This window comes from Motacilla alba, chromosome 23, assembly GCF_015832195.1.
Source record: "Motacilla alba alba isolate MOTALB_02 chromosome 23, Motacilla_alba_V1.0_pri, whole genome shotgun sequence".
In the NCBI taxonomy this organism is placed as follows: Eukaryota; Metazoa; Chordata; class Aves; order Passeriformes; family Motacillidae; genus Motacilla; species Motacilla alba.
This window is the reverse complement of record NC_052038.1, coordinates 6233957-6257480: the sequence shown is the minus strand read 5'-3', so window position 1 is coordinate 6257480 and position 23524 is coordinate 6233957. Positions and strand designations below refer to the sequence as shown.

At 54.8% G+C, this 23524-nt stretch overlaps 1 protein-coding gene across 3 annotated transcripts in view; it reads right to left on the bottom strand.

Annotated features, from left to right (window-relative positions):
- Positions 1–23524, bottom strand: part of ARID1A (AT-rich interaction domain 1A) — a 54411-nt gene that overhangs the window by 3419 nt on the left and 27468 nt on the right. For 2 of the 3 annotated variants that reach the window (XM_038161103.1, XM_038161101.1), the window contains 14 exons: positions 13401–13641; positions 13040–13129; positions 12254–12421; positions 11238–11553; positions 9469–9614; positions 9279–9388; positions 8189–8398; positions 7507–7714; positions 3974–4106; positions 3495–3667; positions 3185–3335; positions 2960–3091; positions 2784–2880; positions 198–1062 (listed from right to left, as the gene is read on the bottom strand). In XM_038161103.1, coding sequence (XP_038017031.1) covers positions 198–1062; positions 2784–2880; positions 2960–3091; positions 3185–3335; positions 3495–3667; positions 3974–4106; positions 7507–7714; positions 8189–8398; positions 9279–9388; positions 9469–9614; positions 11238–11553; positions 12254–12421; positions 13040–13129; positions 13401–13641 — 3040 coding nt within the window. The remainder of the gene's footprint in view (positions 1–197; positions 1063–2783; positions 2881–2959; positions 3092–3184; positions 3336–3494; positions 3668–3973; positions 4107–7506; positions 7715–8188; positions 8399–9278; positions 9389–9468; positions 9615–11237; positions 11554–12253; positions 12422–13039; positions 13130–13400; positions 13642–23524) is intronic. The other variant, XM_038161102.1, reaches the window with a different exon arrangement.

The window sequence follows — 23524 nt, the reverse complement described above, 5'->3', positions numbered from 1 at the left end:
GGTTAAGATGATGTACAGGCTGCGTCTAGCACCAACCTGCCCGCAGGCACTGCCAGAATAAGGGCTCACAATTAACACAATTAACCTGCAAAAATGCCTTTTTTCTTCAAACCCAGCAGAGCCCCTCTGTACCAAAGGGCCAAGGCAGCACCCATCCCTCAGAAGGCTCCAGCAGCGAGGCAGGAGTTTCCTCTTACCGATATCTTTTGCCGTCAGCCGCCTCCTCTGCTTCAGCACAGGTTGCGTGGCCTCCACGGAGCCCGGCGGGAAGGTGATGTCCCGTCGGATCATGGGAGGCTGGACAGCTGCTGGTGTGATGTGCGAGGCGGGCACGGGCGGCCCTGCCTTCTGCATCTTCATCCCCGAGTGCAGGAACGGGGATTTACTGGGAGAAGTGCGGTTCTCCAGAGGCCTGGGCAGAGGTGCTGGGCTGGATACCTGAGGAATGTGATTCTGCATGCTGGGGGGGGTCTGGTAGTTGGACTGGGGGGGCCTGGTCATGGGGGGCACGGGGGCGGAGGGGCCGTAGGGAGGTTGCCTGTTCCCGTGGGAAGGCCATGGTCCCTCGTGGTTGACCCTCTGGTCTGAATGCAGGATTTCATCTGTTCGAGTGACCCCGTGGTAGGCGGGGCCCTGGGGCGCCGCGCCCGAGCTCTGCCGGTTGGGGTAGCTGCCGTAGCCCAGCTCGTTCCTGCCCTGCCACAGGGCCCCTTGCTGGGGACCCTCCGGGGCCGGCTGGATGGGGCCCCCCATCATCTGCGGGGGGATGTTCTGCTGGGCGCCGGAGCCGGGGGCGGCCGAGACCCTGTCCCTGCCGAACTGGAAGGGGAACTGGCTCTGGCCGGCGCGGCGCTCGGCCGGGTACGTGCTGCCGTACTGGTTGTACAGGTCCTGCTGCGGCGAGGGCTGCGCCGGCGGCTGCTGGCTGGGCTGCTGCGGCTGCGCCGGGGGCAGCTGCTGCTGGGGCTGGCCCTGCCCCGAGCTGTAGGGAACGTTGTAGAGCTCGCCCTCGTGCCGCTTGGCGGGGAGGCCGTAGCTGCCGTCCATCGGCCGCTTGTAGTTCTGCGGGAAGAGAAAGGCACAGAGGAGGCCGGGTGAGGAGAGTGGGAATGTGGGATTGTTTCTCTGGAAGGGTTGGAAGGGGCTGCACAGAGAGGTGGTGGAGTCACCATCCCTGGAGCTCTCCAAGAAACGCCTGAACGTGGCTCTCAGTGCTTGCCCTGGGTGGCGAGGTGGTGATCGGTCACACCTTGGACTCATTGATCCCAGAGGTCTTTTCCAACCTCGCTGATTCCGTGAAACAAAAAGCCAAACCTCTGGGCAGAGTCCCCAGAGCCAGAGGATCTGCCCCACGGCACGGCCTGGGAGAGGCTCTGTCTCCTTGTTGGCCAGACCCCGTGTGAAAGTTGGATCAGTTGTTCCGTTTCACAAGCCACGGCCAATTCCTTGTGGCTGCCTGGGGAGGTTCCCTGTGGATTCCACAAGGATGCCTCGGGGGCAGCAGTCTGCCCACAGAAAGGACTTTCCTGCAGAAAAGCTCAGCTCTACTCTGCATTCACCACAAACCAGACCAGACACTGGCACTTGCTTCCTTCCACATCCAGGAATGTTATCAGACCCTATTTCTCTCATTTCCCAGGTTTCTGCTCAAGTATCAGCCCAAATGCATTAAAAACTGTTGTACTTCCTGCTTCTTCCTTTCCTGTGGATTTCAAAACATGTTGCTGAAAGGAGCAAGAAGGCTTCTCACCCCTAATTCTTTTAAGTGCAAACAGAGAAAACAGCCAACCGCTGCCCAAATTAAAATCCAGGCTCTCTCTTGCCTCCAAGGTCTGAGCTGTAGCTGCTGTGGAGGCTATTCAGACACTCCACGGTCATAACTGGCTTCAGATGGAGCTCTAGGGCTTCAAAGATGACAAGTTCCAGAGTAACTCGAACTCTTGGCTCCAAGCCCCGTGGCTCTGGTTGCAGAGCCAAACTGCAGAGCAGTTGGAATTATTCTTAGCACAGCTCAGTGAGTGCCCTCTCTATACTCTCCTAAACCATAGGACTTAAAATTATCAGGGAAACATTATGGGTCCTGGCAGGGATACAAAGAGCAAGTCATATGTGAGGATTATGGAAAGGGATGCACGTTCATTCAAACTGTCCTGAAACAAACCTGATGGGTTTGGGAGCAGCAAGGAGGAGGCAGCAGGGCCATGGAGTCTGAAGCCTCCGGCTGCAGGATGAGAAAGGGAAAGACAAAAAAATCCCCTGGTTTGTGCAGAACAATCCACCTGAAACAGCTCTCCTGAATGAGCCAGGACTTACTCCAAAGAAAGCCATCACTTGGACCAAAAGTGTTACAGAGAAGGATGGGATTCAGAAAGTTCCAGAGGGACAGAGAAGGCCAGTAAAGCTCCCTGATCTTCTGCTACCTGACCAGAGCATGCAAACCACACAACCTCCATTCTCAGAACACTCTTTTGTTAACACAGCACTGGGAATGTTAATTAAAACTTTTTACAGTTGTTTTCAAATGGGAAAAAAGTCTCCTATATAAAACCAGGTTGGACAGGGCTTGGAGCACCTTGGGACAGTGTCCCTGCCCATGGCAAGGGGTGGCACTGGATGGGCTTTAAGGTCCCTTCACCCAAGCCACTGTGTGATTCTGTGACGAGGTACCTAATTCTTCACATTCAAAAACCAAATGCACAGCCCACAGAGTTCTCATTTTCCCCTCTCCACAAAGAGCACAGGAAAGACTCAGCTGAGCCAGCTGGGATCTTGGGCTCACCCACCTGCTGCTGCTGCTGATACATGGTGGTTTGCTGGCTGGGGAAGGGGCTGCCCGAGGATGTGCCTTGAGTGGAGAATTGATTGCCATAGGAATCATGTCTGGAGGAGAGAGAGATGTGTCAGTGTCACCGTCCCAGGCTGGCAGCCCTGGCTGGGGACGGCAGCCCCTGGCACAGACCTTTGCTGCTGCTGCTGCTGCTGGGGGTAGCGGCTGGGCGAGTACATGCCCGAGTCGGGCGCGGCGGGCAGGATGCTGGGCTGGGGGGTGCCGCTGCCCAGGCTGCCCTCGGGCCCCAGCCCCGGCTCCGTCCTGCGGGCACAGAGACACAAACCCCGCTCAGGAGCCTGCGTGGCACAGGCTGCTCAGCACGGGCAGGGCAGCGCAGGGCAGGGCAGCACCCACCTGACTCTGTCGTAGGGGGCTCCGTAGGAGTAGTGCTGCCGCTGCCCCATGGCCATGTTGCCCATGCCGGGGCCGGCGGCGCGGTTGTAAGGGTCACCCATGCCACTGTTGGGGCCCTGCCCTGAGGACATGAAGGGGTCGCTTCCTGGAGCTGGAAGAGAGAAAGAACCACTGAACACACCCAGCTCTGCCTTAGGAAAGGACACCAGAGGATCTGGGCAGGAAGGAAAGGCGAGCAGGAGGTGTCCTGCAGCATTTCCAGCACCCAGCCAGACGGGGATGAGGGCTCCAGGAGAAGAGGATCCCTCACCTTTCCTCATACTGCTGTAGGGATCTTTATTTGGCTCGTAAGACATGCGACCCATCATGTCAGAGGTATTCATGCTGGGCTGGTACCCTGGATTTGGAGTCATGGAGTTCCGTTTCTGGAACGCAGGATCACTGCCGTCTGCAAAGGCATCCTGAAGGCCCACGGAGTTACTCCTGTTCCAAAAAAGCCCCACAAAGACCACATTACAGAGGCCCACCATGGTCCTCAGGATACTCTTCCTCACACGCTCCCTCTCAGGCGTTGCCATCCCCTCCAAAGGCCACAGAATCAAGAGGAACTGCCCCTCCACAGCGCTGTCCTCAGACCCAGCCCCAAAACTGAAGAATATTCACACACAATGTTGCTGTCAGCCATGAAGGAAGGAGCCAAGCTGAGCTGTCCCACCAAAACAGGCACCCAAGGCCCCAACATGTGCAGCAACGACCCAGAGGTGACCCACCCCAGCAGTGGTGCCATACCTGATGCCTGGCAAAGGGGGCATCTGACTGTGAGGCGTCGACGCTGGAGTTGGTGGCTTCAAGTCTCCTCCTTCTGCCATGGAGCTGCTGGTGGACTGAGGTGTCTGAGGGCCCTGCATGGAGCCTGAACCCGCTGCAAGAGGAGGAACGTGGGGTGAGCAGCCTTGCAACCCTGAACCTCCCAGAGCCTCAAGAACAGAGAGTCCTTTGAGGAAGAGACAGATGAAATATGGCAAAGAAAGCACGAGGAGCTCAACAGCTCAAGGGCAGGCTGGGCCAGGCTCCCCAGAAGAACCTGGAGCTGAGAGGTTGTGCCTCTGCTCATCTTACCCCGTTCCCTTTTCCACACCATGGCCCTGTCAGGTGCTTCCCACACAGGTGTCATCCTATCAGAGCTGATGCTCTGGAGGGCACCACGTGGCAGGAATGTGGGGCTGTCTGCCAAGTGACAACCACTGATGTGCCTGTCACCTTCACACCCCTCAGCCAGGAGGGTGGGGGCTGGAACCCTGTCCTGGGAGTCTCAGGATCTCCCCAGCAATGGAAACCTCAGCTGAAGCCACCAAGCCACCCTGAACGAGGCTCCTCTGTGTGCTCTGCCCTTCCAGAGCAGTGAATTCAGCAGCGAAGCACCACTCCCAAGGATTCCTGGAACAGGGAATGCCGGAGCTGCCGGATCTTTCTCTGGAGCACAAAACCCGTCCAGCAGGTTCCCTGCGAGTCCCAGCTTTCTGCTCCACTGAGCCTTGAGCACACCCCCCTGTGCAATCCAGTAATCCAGCTGTGCTGGAGCTCCAGCAGCTCTCCCCTGGCCCGGATCGCTGTGACAGCATCAGCTCAGGTTCAGCCGCTCCTCGCAGCTGGCAAGAGCTGAACTCTTAATTAATGTTTCCATTAGTTCCGTCCCCAGCACCCGATATCCCTCAGCTTCAGCCCTGCTGGCTGATGAGTCATTTCAGCTATTCATTAAAATCCTCCGAGGTCACATCCAGGCCATGTTTGTTTACACCCCACCTTCCTGGCACCCTGTCCTCTGCTCTGCCCGGGGAGGGCTGCAGGAGGAAGGGCAGCAGAGCTCCTGGGGAGTTTCACTCACAGCCCCTCCCTGGCAGCCCAGCCCCGCTGCTTCCCCCAGGAACTGGCTCTGGAAGAGGCTCTGAGACATTCCCAGAGACATTCCTTGAGACATTCCCCGAGACATTCCCTGCCTCGCTGCCATTTGGTGTTTGTCCCCAGCTCCCGCTGTCCCTCCCACTCACAAACTCACACGGAGCTGGAGCGGGGCCAGCTCCACGCTCTGGGAATTCCAACCCAAGGTGCCTCCCCGGGGACTCTGCCAGAGGGAACCTGCGGGGCTTCCAGGAACCTCCCGGTGCCCCTGAGGGAATTCCCAGTTCCCTCTGGCCACCGTCTCTGCCACGCTTCTGGGCGCTGAGGCTGTGATGGACACTGCATGGAAGAGCTCTGGCACCAGGAGCTGCACCTCTGCAGCCTCAGGAAGGGGTTAGTGGGGAGCAGCACAGTGCAGCCCTCACCATTCCCAAAGTTAATTTGGCAGAACAGGCTGGAATGAAGAGCAAGCCAATGCCAACAGGTTGGGAGGTCTGCAAGGAGAGCAAACCACGTCTGTGGGACAGCAGAGCCCTTCAGGCAAATGATGAAATGGCTTCACAACGTCCCCCTGTTGTCCACAGGTTCCCAAACAGGGAATTTATTCTCATCCAGGTGACTCCCTGGGGGACAGGACTGTGTGGGGCCCTGAAGAGCAGCAGCCACACTGCCCTAGGGCTCTTCAGCCTGGAGCTGGGCTGACAGAGCATTTTCTGTCCTGCCCTACACCCCAAGGCCCTGAGAGGAAGAAAAGGAAAGTGGAAGAGGAGCAGGGACAGGCTGAGTGATTCAGCATAAAGGATCAGAGGCACAGCCGGGCTGCAGTGCTGCCTCTGCACGGTCCCAGCTGTGGGAGTCTGGAGCAAGGCACCCTGAGAAGGGCTTGAGCTGGAAATGCAGCGGGGTCCTCTCAGAGCAGGACCCAAACGTTTGGGGTAAGAGCCCTGCAAATTCCTTCTGCTGGTGTGCTGAAGCAGGAGCTCAGCCCAGAAGGCAGAGCCAGGCCCCTCCCAAACACCACATGAGCTAAAACAAAACAAAATCTGATGCAGCCCCTAATCCACTCTGAAACACACCTAGAGCTACAACAAGTCTGAAGTGGCTTCCTAAAAGTCTCAGCTCTCTCCAAAGAAACTCCAAATGCTCTCAACATCTTTGTTCCACTGCCTGGGGGGGCAAGAAAGAGGTTTTGGAAATAAAGTGGGATTGGATCTGTGGTCTGGTTCGGGCAGAACTCAGACCCACTTAGGACAGGGGTTTAGTCTAATGGCACAGAAGTTACTTTATCTTGCAGAACACACCAAGGCTGAAGCTCCGCTGGGGCAGGTTTCCTGACCAGTGACAATGATTAAGTTCTTTTAAAACCCCCCCTGTAGCTGGAAGGAGAAATGTGGTGCCCAGCAGAGCACTGGGACAAGCCCACTGTCCCTGAAGGGTTCAGCAGGGCTGGGACACAACTGCACTGCAGTCAAAAGAGGTTCATTATTCTGCTCCTCAGGAGCCAGACAAAGATGGTGCCAGGTTTCAGAACCAAAAAGGCATTTTTTTGCAAACATTATAGGAACTTCAAAGCAGACCAAGTTTTTATTTCACCTACATGAGCAGGCTCCTGACCAGAAAAAGCATCTGAATTTTTTTAGTTATAAGACAAACTGGAAAACTCAAGCTTAAAGAAGAGCTGGCAAATTCAGCAGCAATTCAAGCAAAGAACTCAATGCAAATGAGACAGAAAGGATCAGACTTTCCAAAGACCAAAGAGTACAACGTGCATGGCTGGCCTGCATGCCTCTTCTTTTTTTGTTTAACAAATCTGAATTGAGCATTATGCTTAAATATTCAGAAACAGGAGCACCCCATCAAATCTGAAACAACAGCAAAGGTGCACTTTAAAGATTCCTAAAGCACCCAGCTTGTCGTAGGCCTGCAGTGCTCTGTGCACAGAGCCTCAGAATGCCCTCCCTGGCTCCTGCTGAGGGCCCAGAGCAGGAATTCCTGAGGAGGGTGAGTGCACACCCACATGCAGCCTCTCCTCCCAGAAGGTATCACTGGCACAGTGCAAACCAGCTCAGCTTTTGCAGTGGGATCCCAAACACGAGCAGGAACAGGGGCTGCTGCTGGAGTCACCCTGCAGGGAAACTCCAGAGCTCTCTCTCCACCAGATTCTCACCAGGCAGAGCTGCAGCAGCAAGCACAGAGGGGTGTGTGTGTATTTTTAGGTTTTCCTTTCTCTCAAGCTTAATCCAGAGCTTGGACACACAAAACTGAGCTATCCCAAGAGGCTCAACTCACTCCCAGCCCCGTCCGCTCCCACTTTACCAAAGCATTTTTATCCTGCACAGCCAGAGATCAGAGGGGGCTTTTTGGCAGTTTGGCCCACAGCACAGTGCCAGAGACCCTCCTGCTCAAGCGGGGCCTGGCCTCACCTGGAGATGGAGGCTGGATCTTGGTCTGGGACTTCTTGGAGTCAGCAGCTGCAAAGATGTCTGGAGGGGGGTCCTCGCCCCGCTCGATCTTGCACTCGAAGGCGTACAGACACTGGATGTACTGCTTCTTCAGAGAGCTGGCTGCACTGCTCGACGTGCCCACGTTCAGGTTGGTGGCCAGCTCACGCCACTTCTTGTTTTTGTTGACCTGCACAACCAAACGGGAGGCTCTAAACTCCAAACCCCGGCCCTGCTTCCTCCAAGGGGAGAAATCAACCCTTCCCAGCTCACACAAAGGATGCACTGAGGGCTCAGCAGAGCAGCCCCACAACTACTGAACTCCCTTCTTCACCTACAGAAAACTTTTCAGATTTACAGGGACAGATTGCAAATCAAATTAGTCACGAGGTCAGCTGACAGCCAGATGCAAAGACAAAGGCAGTGTCACCAATCTTTGCACTGGGCAAAGCAGGCAAAAAGGGCTTGGACTGGATCTGGCCACAGACTGTTCTCACCCAGACAAAGGGAGAGCGGACATCTGGCTCACTTAAAGGGTGCTGGGCTTTATTTACAGAAATAAAACAGATAAAATGTGGCTAAATGGAAATTCATGGCTCACAGCTGGCCACAAAGCTGATCCTGGTGCTGGGGGCAGCTCTGTCCCCTGGCTGGGGTCACTGACCTGAGTCAATCCCCCGATCTCCTTGACAGAGATGTAGAGCCTGTACAGGTCCAGGGGCTTCCTGCCCACGGCTGGCAGGTTGGTCATGCCCATGGCCTTCTCCTCAGTGAAGGCCAGGTAACGATCCACCCACAGCTTCCTCTCGGGCTCCCCACCCAGCTCGTACAGCTTGGTGATCTTCTCGTTGGTCGTGGTAGAGGAACTGGACTTCTAGGAGAAGGAAAGAGAGATCAGGACTGAGCAGCACAAGAGCAGCTCCTCCATGTCCCAGGGGGCATCCTGGCCCTGCTCCCCCAGCTGTCCCTGTCTCCTGTGTGTTCCATCACCTGCAGTGGAGGCAGAGATGGCTTTGGCATTCCAAATCCTTACTTAAAAATGAGCTCCTGAACTAGAGGGGTTGCTCAAACCTGATGATGCTCCAGGTGAACCCTAGACCCAGAACTGAGCGTGTCCATGGCACACGAGATTCCTTCCAGGACAGACCAGGACAGAGCAGCCCTGATTTGTGGCCAAGAGCATTCAACGCCCCTTCTGCCATAAATAAGAGAGGCAGATGCCAGAACACAGCAGCAGAAGTGAGAGATCTGCTGGATCTTCTTGCTGCTGGCACAGGGATCAAACCTGCTGAGCATTTGTTTTCCTTCAGGTAGCAAAGGAGGAGACCAGGGGCTCAGAAACTGCTTTTTTGGTGGTTCTTTTGAAACTGGTAGCAGCAATGCAAAGAAAAACACTCCCTGAAGAACTTGTTTGCCTCCCTCTTCTGGCTTTGATACAGGATTAGTGAGAGGTTTGTTTGTGAAACAACTGCAACACTTTAGTTTTACCACGTCCCAGCTGAGAGCTGACTCGCTCCAGGCCCACTCCACCAACAAACTCAGGTTTGTTTACGCTGCTTTTGGCAGTTTCACTGTGGCAGGTAATAATTCCTAATACTGCATTTGTTTTCCAGGTGAAACCCATGTCTCCCATAGGACTGGGAAACGCTCCCCTCCATTTCTCACACTGCTCACTCCAATACAACGCACGGCTTTATTTCCCTGGATGCTGAAGAGGATGGGAGTCAATAAAAACAAAACCCAGAACGCTTTACCTTTGACTTGGACTCTGCTTTGGGCGTCCCATCTGCCTTGTTGTTCATCTTAGTTGCAGGTGTTAATTTGACATCCCCGAGTCCCATCATTTCGGGGCTTGCTGCCATCCCTGGGAAGTTCAAGGAATCTTTAACACGGATTTTCCTTCCAGGGCAACACAATCAGTGAAGCCCTAAAGCTCTGGCTTACCTGCAGAGTTGTTGGCCATGTTTCCCCCCATGGGGTAGGGGGGGCCCTGGGGGTTTATCATGCCAGCCATGCTGTTGATTCCCTGCCCATAAGGAGGCCCAGTGCCCATCATTCCCCCCTGGTTCATGTTGGGATAACCAGGAGGCCTAGAGGAGGAGGAAACACACAATTACTCCACACGTCAGGCACCAGGATATCGCCTTCTGAGGAAGCAGCTTTGCTAAAAGAAACTCAAAAAGGACACGGAGAAGTCCAAACCATTTGCCCCAAACCATTTTTCCAAGAGAAGAACAAAGATCAGGTGCTCTTGTAAAGCTCAGAACCAGAGCCCAAGTCACATTCTCAAGAGAAAAGGGCATGCAAACCCTTTGGAAAGTGGGACTTGAGCTCTGAACAATTTCCCCCTTCATCTTGTTCTCCTAGATCCACAAACTGAGCCTCATTTCAGTTGTGAAATTGCCTTTAACCTGCAGACTCTGCAGCCCCGGGCAGTGAAGTGAGAATACTGGGTTTAGAATCATGGAATGTCCTGGGCTGGAAGCTTTGTTTTCCATGTATCACAAACCTCCCACACAACTGTGGCTCAAACTTCTTCCTCAAAGGGACAGGCTTGGGTGCCTTTATTGGGGTTTGGGGACTTGAGCCTTGGCAGCCACAGGCAAAAGCAGGAGGTTGCAGGAGCAGCCCTCAGGTGAGGATGAAGAGCAGTGTCCAGTCAGACAACAAATACATCCACCAGTTCTGGGGGAACCAATCTAAGAGCATGTTCATGGCTCCCACAGCATCCTGGTAGGCCACACACACCTACTCTGAAATGGGCAATAAAGCAGAAACAACCACAGGAAACAGAGCAAAGCCCAGAGCTGAATTCCAGCTCCTTTCCCACAGCTGCTCATCAAGGCCCTAAAAGGAAGAAGATCCTCACACTGGACAAGCCATGCCTTGGATCACACACACAGCTGTGGATCTAGGGGCTGCTGGATTTAGGGGCTGCAGCACAGGGCAGCGTCTCCAAGTGACCCAGGGAACAGAGAACACCAGAAAGCAAAATGCAAAAACAACTGAAGGGATCTCAGAGATAAATAATCCCACCTGTGAACATTAAAAACTCTCTAGGTATGTAATAAATTATGTAGAGAGTGCTGGAATGGTTTGGGTTGGACAGACCCTAAAGATCATCCCTTGTTCCACCCCTGCCACGGGCAGGGACACCTTCCACTGTCCCAGGCTGCTCCAAGCTGTGTCCAGCCTGGCCTTGGGCAATGCCAGGGATGGGGGAACCAGAGCTGCTCTGGCCATTCCAACACACAGCTCCTCCAGGCTTTACTCTCTGCTTTGGAATACTTCACTTGAGAACCAAACCTCCACGGAGGACAGACCTCTCCAAAAGGACAGACCTCTCCAAAAGGACAGATCTCCACAGAAGACAAACCTCTCCAGAAGGACAGACCTCTCCAGGACAAACCTCCACAGAGGACAGACCTCTCCAAAAGGACAGACCTCTCCAAAAGACCTCCCCAGAAGGACAGCCCTCTCCAGGACAGCCCTCCCCAGAAGCCTCCGTGAGCGCTCCCGCAGAGTGGGTCCCCCAGCCCTTTGCAGAGAGGCGTGCCAGGTTGCGTGCCAGGCAGTGTGCCAGGCAGTGTGCCAGGCAGTGTGCCAGGCAGTGTGCCAGGCTGCGTGCCAGGCAGTGTGCCAGGCAGTGTGCCAGGCAGTGTGCCAGGCAGTGTGCCAGGCTGCGTGCCAGGCTGCGTGCCGTGCCCCCGTACCTGTTCTGGATGGAGTTGGCAGCAGCGTGCATGGCGGCGGCGGCGGCCTCCTGCGCCTTGCGGTTCATGCCGGCGGGCGGGGGGCACATGCCGCTGCCCACCTGGGGGGGCATGTTGGCCATGTTGGGCCCGTAGGGCCGGCTGCCCATGGCCCCGTGGCCCATCCTGCCCGGGGGCAGCCCGCTGTACGGGGGCACGCCGCTCTGCCCGTGCATCTGGCTGCCCGCGCCCATGGGGTTCATGCCGCCCGCCATGCCCGGGCTGGGGTAGCTGGCGTTGGACATGGCGTTGTAGTTTGGCTGCCTGGGGTATCCTCCTGGGGAGAGAACGCAGGGGAGCACAGCATCATTCAACCCGTTCCCTTCGTGAATCACCACCCGAATCTCCTATCGGCAAATATTTAAAGATCGCTAACGGAGATGAGGGGGAGTGTTCACACCTCAACACAAAGTCAAAGTACTTGGATATAAGCCACGTAAAATGTGTTTTGACACAGCCAAGTAACAACATCGGTTCAGAAGCTGCCTGAAACCCTCCCAAACCTCAACCCAGCACAGAGAGCTAAACGGCCCAGGACAGGCTGGAAAATCCCACGTTAACCCTTCCCAAAACAGGCACCAACTTCATCATCCTCCCCTCCAAAGAGAGCCATCCCTTTGTCACAATTACATGGGAGGCACAACCTGCTTATTCCTAAATAAGGAGGAAGAATCCTACTTTTAGAAGTACAGCTATCCCTGAAAGCAACATATTCCATCAACCTCAACAGGAGCAAAGCTCTGGTTGGCATCACCCACAGATGAAGAGGGGACAGATCAAAGCATTTATCACGGAATCATGGAATGGTTTGGAAGGGACCTTGAAGATCATCCCATGGGCAGGGACACCTTCCACTATCCCAGCCTGCTGCAACCTCGTACCCTTCCAGGGATGGGGCAGCCACAGCTCCTCTGGGCAGCCTGGGGCCCCAACGAGACGCGAGGACAGAGAGAGGCCTCTGCTGGCCCAGTTCCCACCTTGAGGTCCATACTGGCCGCCCTGGGGTCCGTAGCTCCCCATGGAGTTCTGCTGGTAGGGCCCCATGCCGGCGTGCATCTGTGCTCCCGAGGACTGCCGGGGGGATAAGGCTGAGCCGGGCTGGGGGGAGCTGTACTGGGGCATCTGGGGGTTCCTCTGCATGTACCCTGCACACCAGGAGGGAGAAAAACGTTAGTGCAAAGCGTCCCCAGCTGCCACTGCACACACGTGTTCCAGGCAACAGCCCCAGCACCGACAGAATCCTTCCAGCAACAGCCTGGACACACTTTAGTGGTTGCATTAAGGAGCTGGTGTTATCTGAGCAGATAACAGATCCAATTTCCTGTTTTAGTCAGAAAAAAAACCCCCTTAGTGTCACAGCAGAAGCCAGTACAGCTCTGCAAATCCTTGGGGCTTCTTGTTCTTGGTTTTTGTTCACTTGTTTGCTTTCTCAGGGTGACAACTCTATACCTTCAGCCAGGAGAGCTGAAATTTTACATGCATATTCCCCCCCCAAAATCTTACTCTCTCAAAGGGGAAAGGTACACAATATTGTCATGAGCACCCCTTGTTTGGAAGCTTAAAGCATGTTAAGAAGCCAGAGAGAACATCTTGGAAGCCAAAGCACCAGTTTGGATGGAACATTAGGAGGCCAAACAGCCACAACAGCTGAATTTACTGCAAGGTGCCTCAACACTTAATCCTGGGGCAGCTTCTCAGCGCTCAGTCCCACAGAAGCCAGGTCCCCAGGCCAGGTAACTGAGAGCAACCCCGGCGTGACGCACCTCGGTCCTGCGCGATGCTCGACTGGTTCATGGAGGGGTGCAGGATGCTGTCCGACTGGCCACTGGGCGGGCGGGGAGGCATCTGATTGCCTGGGCCACAGAGAGGACACACGCCATCAGCAGCTGCCCCCCACACGCCCGGCAGGCAGCAGCCACCCCCAGAACCCCAGAGAAGGCCAGGCCAAGGGGAGGCTGGCCAGGGCGAGGCAGAACAGCAGCACGCGGTCGCTCAGGCTGGCGCAAGGGCACTGCTGGCTCCCCAGCACCCCAGCCACCCCCAGACAGCTGCAGAGCTCTCACACACACCAACCAAGCGCACAGGGCCGGCTCTGGGCAGCAGAGCCCGGGGGTGAGAGGTTACCTGGGACTGCAGCAGGGGACAGGGGACCGGAGCGGGACTGAGCAACGCTGGCTGGAGATCCAACTGGGGAGGGGGAGGGTCCTCTGATGCCTGGCAGGTGAGGAGAGGTATGTGGCGAGAAAGGAGACTGAGCTGGGTTACTCTGCTCTCCTTGGCTGCTGGAAATCCCTGATGTGCTTACTCCAGGGCTCAGGGCTCCTTCGGTCCCCATGGGCAGGTCATCTATGGAACCAGACAGGTCCTGCAGGGCACAGAAACACATCAGAAACCACAGAGCCACGGGGCTGCTCTCTCACACACTGCTCAGGAGGAGCATTTGTCCCTGGGCGTGCTGCACACGGGAGGCAGTGAACTCTGCTGGTACCAAAGGCTGCTGCAGACTGAGGCACTGTCAGGCGTGTCTTATCCTGCTGCCAGTCTGAGCCCAGGAGCTCCTGAGCTGGTTTACTGCTGGCCCAACAAGTGGCTAATTCTCCTTTTAATTCAGTTTAGAGGTGGGAAGTTAAAGAATGCATCAACAGCACACGTAGAACTGCAAACACAGGAGACAGTCCATGTGATCATGGCTTGGAAGGGAAACGTGGCTCAGCCTCTGAAAGACAGAAAACTCCTGCCTCACCATAATTAATTCATAAACCTCCTATGAGCTGGGAAACTACTCACTTGAGATGGATAAAAACAAACTAAACAGAGATTTAAAAGAAAACCATAAAATACTCTTCAGGGTTCCCACTTCCCTTTCTTCAAAGACAGCAAAAATTAGCAGTTACTGCATCAACCTGTAAAGTTTAGCTTTTCTCGAAGGCAAGGCTAGAAAACACCCTTCCTCCTGCATGCATTCACCTTGGAGAAGAAAAGCACAAAAAGCCTGAGAGAGCTGAAACCTCCAATTGCCACAGCAGCAAACGACAGCATCGAGAACCAGCTGGCAAGTGTGAAAATGGGGTAATTCCAGGGAGCTGATGTGCAGATCCAGCGTGCCCAATTGTGCTGGCTGCCTGGGAGCAAGGTGCATCAGCTGCTCAGGCTTGGCCTGCACTCAATGAGTCAGGAGCAGCCCCAGCCAGGGGAAGTGGCAGCCTATTTGAACAGAAAGCTGGGAAGTTGTAACTATTCCAGGGATTAGATAAAATCTCTGCCAGAGGTTCAAAGGATCACGGCAGGTGAAGAAGTGGAGGCCAAAGCTTACCAGGACTTCACTTACCCTTCCTAAGTCTTCCAGAGCAATCAGCTCTGGATCAGAAGGGTTCTGGGTGAGCCCTGAGGGAATCCCGGGTCATTTTCCCTGCACAGAACTCAGCTGAACAGCACAAGCAGAGCCAACCTCATTTAAAGCCCACAGAGAAAGGCTGAGCCAGCTGATAAATCACCTGGACACCCCGGGTTCATTTACACTGACAGCACAACTCCTGCTTCAGCAGCAGCGCAGGGAATGCTTCCCCAGCCCGGTGCACATGGACCTGCAGCACCAGCCACTGCAACTCATCAGCCCTGGGGAGCAGAGCCCCCACACCCAAGCCCTGCCTGCCAGGGGATGTGCAAAGGCTCTGACAGCACATCCGGGACCTGGAGGTCAGGGAGAAGTGGAATTCTGGAGGAATAAAAGCCAACACGGTGACACCCAAGCACCTCATCCCCCCCGTGGGACTGGGACATTCAGAGGGCAGAGCTGGGCCTCAGCACCACCTTCAGCTGCTCCAGCACAGCAATTTCCTCTGTTTTAATGGAATTGGAACAAAATGCTTCTAACAAATGCTGGCAAGTGTTACTTTGGAGCTGCAGAGCCCAGACACTTGGTGGGATGATTTAGTGCAGAGCGTGTCCTCCCTCCCTTCCATTACTGCTCCTGTTGGAGAGCTCATTTCCTGCACCACGGTCTCTGAGGTGTATTTGCTTACTGCTCAAGTATTATCTTCCTGAGGGAAAAAAAAAAAGCTTTGTTTTATTTCAATGAAAGCTAAAAAACTGCAGAAAAAGCCTAAAAATAGTGTCTGAGATCTCCTGCAATTTTCACTACTTTCCTACTGTAACATCAAAAGCATTGCTCCTTTATGCAGCTATTTGGGTGTTTTTCCCTGGACAACTTTGACAAATCCCACATTCCTACTGCAGAAACCATCTGAAGTGGGAGTAAAGAGACATTATTTCCAACATTTTGCATTAAAAAGCATCAACCAACACAAACAATCAAGAGCAAAACACTCCTCTCACTGAGATTTACTGCACCCAACTGCAGCCACTGATACAAGACACACAAAGAGATCCCCCCCGAGCCCATGAAGGGACCACAATGTCCAGAAACCAGTTCAGTCCAGCCTACAACTGGATGGAAATACTGGCACGTCCCTTCAACACATGAAGGTAGTTTTAGTTTGAATCACCAAACATCTGCCATACACAAAATGAAGGAACGTTAAACACGGTTTGAAAATTAACTCCTGAGAACAGATAACAATCTCCAGAGCTCATGCCTTCCACCTTGCCTGTGCATCGATGCTTCAGCACTCAAGGCATTTAAAGACATCCCATTTTAATGAAGCAGGTGGATCCTGGGTGGCCATGCCCGTTGCTGACACACCAGGAGGGACCCCCAGAGGAACAGCAGAGCTTCAGCTGTGCATCAGGCTCCCAGACTATCAGTTTAAATGAGCTGGAAGTGAATTACACGTCCCCCCTTCCCAGCTGTTGGGACATGAGTTGAAACAGGACTGTGAAAATCGAGTAACTCCTGAAGTGACTTTCACCTCCAAAGATGTGTAAGTTTTATGAATTCCAACAACCAAGTCATTTCCCAGCAAAGAAGGGTTCTGCCAGCACAGCAGCATTTTCTGAGGGTGTTATTCAGCAGGACTGAGCTGCTCAGAAGGGAAACTCCTGCAAGGGGAAGGAGAAAACATGGACTGGAATGTCTGAGCCCAGCAGCTCACCAGTGGGGATGGTTTCCTCCCATCAAATTCTCTCTCTATGTCAAGCACCAGGGGTTAATTAAACCTAAAAGACACCTCCAGCCCTGCCACCCCTAAAGCGGGGAAAAGGAAATCCCTGCATCTCCCTACAGCCTGTTGTCAGGGCAGCTGCAGCAGAGAACCTTTAAAAACAATAAAACCTGATGGAAATAATGGAGCCCTGCTGCCGTCAGGGGGTTCTGGACGAAGCCCAGGAGCAGAGGGCCTGGGAGGTTTTATTTGCCTCCCACGGAGCGCCAGGAGGAGACCTGGAAAGGCACAGCAGCAGCAGGAGAAGGGCTCTCCCCTTCCCTCTCCCGCCAGCACAGCCAGGGAGCCCAGACAGGAGGTGAGGCTCGGCAGCAGCAGCTCTGCCAACTCAAGGAAACGTCAGGGTCTGGAGAATTTCCTCACGTGTTTCCAATGTGTTTTTTATGCATTTTATTGCTCATCTGCCATGCAGATCAAAAACGCTGGAGGGATTCCAACTATTTCACACAGAATCTCACACTCCAGGCTGGCTGCAGCCCCAAAGCCTGAGTTTCTTCACTTGAAATACTGCCCAGTGTTATTTTGGGATGTGACCTGATAGCGGAAGCCCACGGGGACCCTGGAACGGAGCGGTTCCAGCTGCGAGAGGATGCCCGAGCCGGGCCGGTGCCAGCGCGGGGCTGTCAGCGCTGCCGACGGGCAGGGCTCACACAACACCTCCTGCTCACAGCCCAACAAACCCTGCCTGCTCACAGCCCAGCAAACCCTGCCTGCCTGCTCACAGCCCAACAAACCCTGCCTGCTCACAGCCCAACAAACCCTGCCTGCTCACAGCCCAACAAACCCTGCCTGCCTGCTCACAGCCCAACAAACCCTGCCTGCCTGCTCACAGCCCAACAAACCCTGCCTGCTCACAGCCCAACAAACCCTGCCTGCTCACAGCCCAACAAACCCTGCCTGCCTGCTCACAGCCCAACAAACCCTGCCTGCTGCTCACAGCCCAACAAACCCTGCCTGCAGCCACACAGCCCAACAAACCCTGCCTCCTGCTCACAGCCCAACAAACCCTGCCTGCTCACAGCCCAACAAACCCTGCCTGCTCACAGCCCAACAAACCCTGCCTGCTGCTCACAGCCCAACAAACCCTGCCTGCTCACAGCCCAACAAACCCTGCCTGCAGCCACACAGCCCAACAAACCCTGCCTGCCTGCTCACAGCCCAACAAACCCTGCCTGCAGCCACACAGCCCAACAAACCCTGCCTGCTCACAGCCCAACAAACCCTGCCTGCCTGCTCACAGCCCAACAAACCCTGCCTGCTCACAGCCCAACAAACCCTGCCTGCCTGCTCACAGCCCAACAAACCCTGCCTGCTCACAGCCCAACAAACCCTGCCTGCTCACAGCCCAACAAACCCTGCCTGCCTGCTCACAGCCCAACAAACCCTGCCTGCAGCCACACAGCCCAACAAACCCTGCCTGCTGCTCACAGCCCAACAAACCCTGCCTGCTGCTCACAGCCCAACAAACCCTGCCTGCCTGCTCACAGCCCAACAAACCCTGCCTGCTCACAGCCCAACAAACCCTGCCTGCTCACAGCCCAACAAACCCTGCCTGCTCACAGCCCAACAAACCCTGCCTGCTGCTCACAGCCCACCAGCCACGGCAGGGCCGGGCAGGGGCAGCTCATCCCTGCGAGTCCCGGCAGGAGCAGCACAAGGAGCCCACGGTCTGTGCTGGAAACAGCCGGGATTCTTTTATCTGGCAGCAGGAACCAGCAGCCCTCTATCTGATACAGCTCATTTGTTAAACAAACAGAGAGATGAAACAGCGAGAAACGCTTAAGATCAAGGTAACAAAATCCCAGCGGAGCAGAGAGACTCCAGGCTCTGCTCCGGCCCATCCCACTGATCTGGAAGAGCAGGAAGACTGACCAGAAAGCAAATGGAATTCCTGAGCAGGGACTGCAGCCTCCCCTGCCCAGCCCCGGCCCTTCCACGTGGGGGAACAGGGAATGATCTTGCACGATCACACCACCAGACAGCACTCAAGGAAATGATGGTCTGAGATGGTCATGAGCTGGAGTTTATAGAATCTGTAAGGCCAGGTGTTTCCAGAAGATGCTCACAAGCAAGACCAGAGGACAATGGCTAAATTTATTCCCCAGTTCTTTCTGAAAGGGAAAAAGCCTCTTCCTTCCTTCTGATTGAAATACTCACTTTCTATGACAAGCTCTTTTTCTGTGCAGTTGCTTTTCCACTTACTCAAGAACTACCAACATTTAAAAATCACAAGCTTGTCCTTTCCTTCCCCTTTATTTCCACACCCAAAATACCTCAATCCTCTCTATCACAACAATCACACAGCTGACTGGCAGGATCTCCCTGCTATTTTGGGGACATGGATAGACTTGTTCCTCCTTTGGCAGCACAGACAAATCCTGCCTCTCATGCTCCACAGAACACTTTCTCCTGGAGACTTCCCCATGCTCCACTCACAGCACCCCCACAAAGGAACCTGAGGTTTTCCCAGATGTGACACGAGGGTCTGGAGAGGCCCTGCAGCCCCAGGGCCTTCCTGCTGTGCCTCTTCCAGGTTGCTCCCCCAGCAGAAACCAGAAGCTGGAGCTTGGGAACAAGTTCAGCTCCAGTGGAAACCCAGCTGATGCTTTTCATCCAGAGATTTCTCACCCAGTGTCCCCAAAGCTGACAAATCAAGAGTCGGAACAGAGATTTTCCAAATCCTATCCCAAAAACATACAGCTTGTGCCAGGGATGGCCATCAATCCCCTTACTCTGCTCTTCTACCACCAGTCACTGTGGAGAGGAACACAAGTCCATCTTTCCAGCCCCAAAGGCATCCTCAGGATCGTTCCTGGTGTGGGTGTGGGCTGGACAGGACACAAAGGGGACGTCCTCCTTCAAAATGGGACAAGACCAGCAGTCAGAAGGAACAAAGGGATTTATTTGCACTGAAATCACTGGGACTGGCCCCTTGGATATGTCCCTGGAAGCTCCACCTCTGATCTGAGCAGGGGTGATATGAGAGCAACGAGAATTGAGCTCAGCAGAGAAAAAGCATCGAGGTGCTGGTACCAAACTGAGTGTGCCACAAGGACCTGGGAGTCCTCACGTGCCCCTCACTCACCCCCACAGTCCTTACAGAGAGGAAGGAAGTGCCAGACTTTGCCTCTTCAAGGGGAAAACACCTGCCCACTAAAACAAGCACCAGCAAGGCTCCAGCCTCTGCTACAGAGTCCATATTCCCTTCCCTTCCAGGGAGCTTCAGCTCCTCCGGCAATTACAAACCTAAGATGGGGACTGGAACATGCCAGAGAGATTCGTGCAGTTTCCCTGCTCAAAAAAGAAGCTGAAAAGCTCATTCTTCCAGGCTGGCTTCAGACAAACTGGGAGAAGCTGCTGGCTCGAGCTGCACTGCAGGGAAGGGAGCCTTCGGAGAGGAGGCTGGCAGGAGGAGGGGCTCGGTGCCACACGAGAAATTCTACTCTGATTGCAAAAATAAGCTGCTGTTCTAATCCAGCTCAGCAAATGTAGGTGAGTGTGGTGGGCTGGCAGGGAGCAGCTCGGGATGGAGCAGGGAGGAAGGAGGACACGGGGAAGGGCTGCTGGCTGTGCCACATTCCTGCGCCGGAGCCTTGCGGAACAGCTACCGCAGCAGCCATTGATTTTTCAGAGGTCGATACTCCACTCCCACAGACCTCCTCGGCAGGAGCTTTAATCACATCTCCTGCTCCTTCCCTGTGCCACCCCTCCTTCTCTTCCCCCTCCAAATAAAATAAAATAAAATAAAATATATTAAAAAAAAAACAAGGGAGGGCGAGGGGGCTTTCCTCCCGCTCCGAGTACGAACAAATCTCATCTTCTGTGTCTTTGGAGAGCAGAGCTTCAGAGCTGTGGTTGCAGCACAAAGTGGAGAAGGAGTACCATGATTCATCCACAGAACAAGATGTCGCTGGAGGGAGAACCTGCCATGTGGAAGGGCAGCATTCCCACCCGGGAAGTGCTGGGCTCTTCCCCAGGACCCTGGGAGATGCAACAGCAAAACCCCACACAGGAGGTCCCACTTAACCCTTTGGAGGCCGCTCAGCTGATAAAAAGGACTCCCAGCTTTACACAAAGGTTGGTGCAACATCAAACATCCAAAGCAGCGCGAAAATGCTGAATTTTCCCGGCCAGGGCAGTGTCCCTTCAGCTGTCCCAGAAGCTGTCCCGTCCATCCAGCACAAAAGGGTGACACCCGCAGCTCCCACAGCAACACCGACCCCAAAACAAGCTGAGGGAAGAGGCAGGAGGATCCTGGGCACAGGAAGAAGCAACATGGCAGCAGCACCAGGGGATGCTCTGGCAGGTGGGGGGACGCAGGGATCTCCAGGTCCCCAGTGGGAAAGGTTGGCCTTGGGAAGGCAGGCGCAGCAGGGAAAGGAGTGCAGGCCTCTGTGACAGACCTGTTCATTCACAGAGCTTTTCTTTTCCTTCCACAGGATTTACATCTCCTCATGCAAGCCTGAAGAGCAGCCCCAGCTCACACAGATCACAGAATCAGGAGGAGGCAGGAAGCTCCCCCTGCACTGCCAGACACGAGGATATTCCCATTCCCCAGCTTCTCTGGAAGGCGCTTTCCAGGCTCATGTTCCACACACTGAGACTCCAAAGCATTTAGTCATCCCAGCATGTGACTGGGCCACCGTGCCAACCTCCCCAGCCAGGGTGGGCAAAGGGAAGCAGCAAAGGCAAGAGGCTGAAATTCTTACAAAATCTACAAGGCCCCTGTTCAGGCAATGCTTTGGATTTTAAGATAAATCAGCTTTTAGTATTCTCATCAGCCTCTGAAACAATTAACAGTGACAGAATCAATTTCTAAAAAAGCAGGAGGAAGATTTTAGGACAGAACAAGATTTCTAAGGTCTCGGGTGGTGAATCCAGTGGTTCTTCCCCTGGAAGTTGTCCCTGCCCGTGGCAGGGGGCTGGAACCAGATGATCTTTAGGGTCCTGTCCAACCCAAGCCAGTCTGTGATCCTGGACTGATTCTGAGACAGCTGGAAGCTGGCAGCCCCTTCCCCAACTCCCTGGTACCTGGGGAAGGGTATGGCCCCTTGGCACTGGGGCATCTCCAGAGCAGCCATTTCCACCCAGAGCTGTCTGCAGGGCCACCCCAGGCCCGGGGTGCTGCTCTGGGTGGGATGGGGAGACTGGAGACACGTTTGGAGAGAATCAGGGAACTGCTCCTGGCTCCTGAGCAGGCACAGAAGAGGTACCATATCCATGGAAACCTGGCCCAGGCCAGGCTGCCCTCGGGGTCAGTGCACCAGAACAGTCCATGCCTGGAGATGTCACTTCTTGTCATTTCAGGAAATTAAACCTTTTTTTATCCTTTCCCTTAATAGAAGCTTCTTCTTTCCAGATTCAAAACTGTAATGAAAACCAATAATACAACTCCTCCAATTAGCAGGACTGATTGGGATCCTGGTGTGACCCATCCCAGCCCAAGCCTTGGGCCCCTGCCATGCCCCACACGTGGGCACCATGTGGGAAGAGTTTCCCCATGGCATTTATGATCCCACATGTCTCCAAGACAAGTCAATCCAGCGTGCCAGAAGCACAGTAAGAGGGAAATTGCTCCTGTGGAGCGAGAGCTCAGGTGTGGGGGTGTTTGAAGCACCCCAGGGTTGAACACCCTCAGTCATCCCCACAATCCAGAGGAAGGTCCCACCAGCACAGCACGCTGGGCTCCCCCTCTGGCAGGGCTCTTTGGAGGGAAAGGGAAGAGGGCGAGGATCAAACGGCCAACATCAGACTCACAAGAGGCTTCTGCACCTTTTAAAGGGCGTGCAGTGAGCCGAGGCAGCAGCAGAAAGGAAGTGAAAGCCTGACTTCCCTGGCCTGCAGCTCCAGCTGCTGGGAGAGCAGGGGCTCAGGAGAGCAGGGGGCTCCAGGGGGAGAGCGGGGGGCTCACCCTGCCTGGGGGGGCTCACCCTGCCTGGGGGGGCTCACCCTGCCTGGGCTCCAGGGCCCGTGGCAGCACAGGGAGGTGAGCAGCAGAGCACAGAGCACACCCAGGACCCCTGCCCAGGCTGCCCCCCCTGCAGTGAGCCTCTCAGCCCGTGGCTGGCCCGTCCTGCCCGGGGGCTCGGGTGCCAGCTCTGCTGCCCGCGGCGCGGCCGGAGCGGGGCACGGGCGGCCCAGGGAAGGGCTGGGCTGTGGGGAATGCAGCGAGGCGCAGGCAGGAAGCTGAGCTGAGCTGCTCTCGACCAGAATAGAAACAGGAAACGAGCCCGGCATCGAGCGCAGCGCAGCGTGGCTCCCGCAGCCGCTCCCCGGGGATGCTCTGAGGAGGGGGGACCAGCTCCAGGGTGGGGAGCTGCCCTGGCACGGGGGGGATCAGCTCCCCTCAAACCCCCAGGAAGGGCTGGCAGGAGAGAGAACTGCCACAGGGACACACAGCACGGCTGCCCTGGGGCAGGGCCAGGTGTGAAACGTGTCAAAAGAGAGGCTGAAGGTCGGGATGGCTCTGGAGATGCTCTCCACAGTTAACAAAATACAAAAACTTGGGGAAAAAGGCACAGCCTTCTCAAGGAGCCACGCAGAAATGGTGGGCAGAGTCACACAACAACAAAACCCCGGGCAGAGGAGCACTGAACAAGGAAAAACACATTTTTACCTTTCACTATCACCAGAGCTTGGGATGAAACCCTTCAGATGGCACACATGGGAGGCAGGGATCTGCACTGCCAGTGCTTCAGGTGCTCCTGGGGGAAGCCTGGGGTGCTGGTGGCTTTATCTGCATATCCACTGTGCTGCCCTGCTTTGAAATGCACACACTGCTAATCCCTCTCCTAAGGCAAGCAATAAGACAAGCTCAAAAGGCCAAACACAAACCAAACAGAAGCAGGAAGTCCCATATGGAAAGAGAAAAAAGGAAAGGGGAAAAAAAAGGGTTTGAAGTGACCAGCAGATTCAACTGTAAAAGGTTCATTCTCCCTGGCCTTTGAGAAAGTTGTCCAAATTATTCATTTTAAACTGGAATTTTAAGGAAGCAGGCTGCCTGCCTCCCTCCATGGCAGCTCTGACAGTTCTTTGCTGCATTTCAGCCTGTTGCATTGATTATTTCCAGGTCAGGGGACGCAGCTGACAGAGCTCAACTTTATTCCACTTCAGGCACTCCCAGAGCAG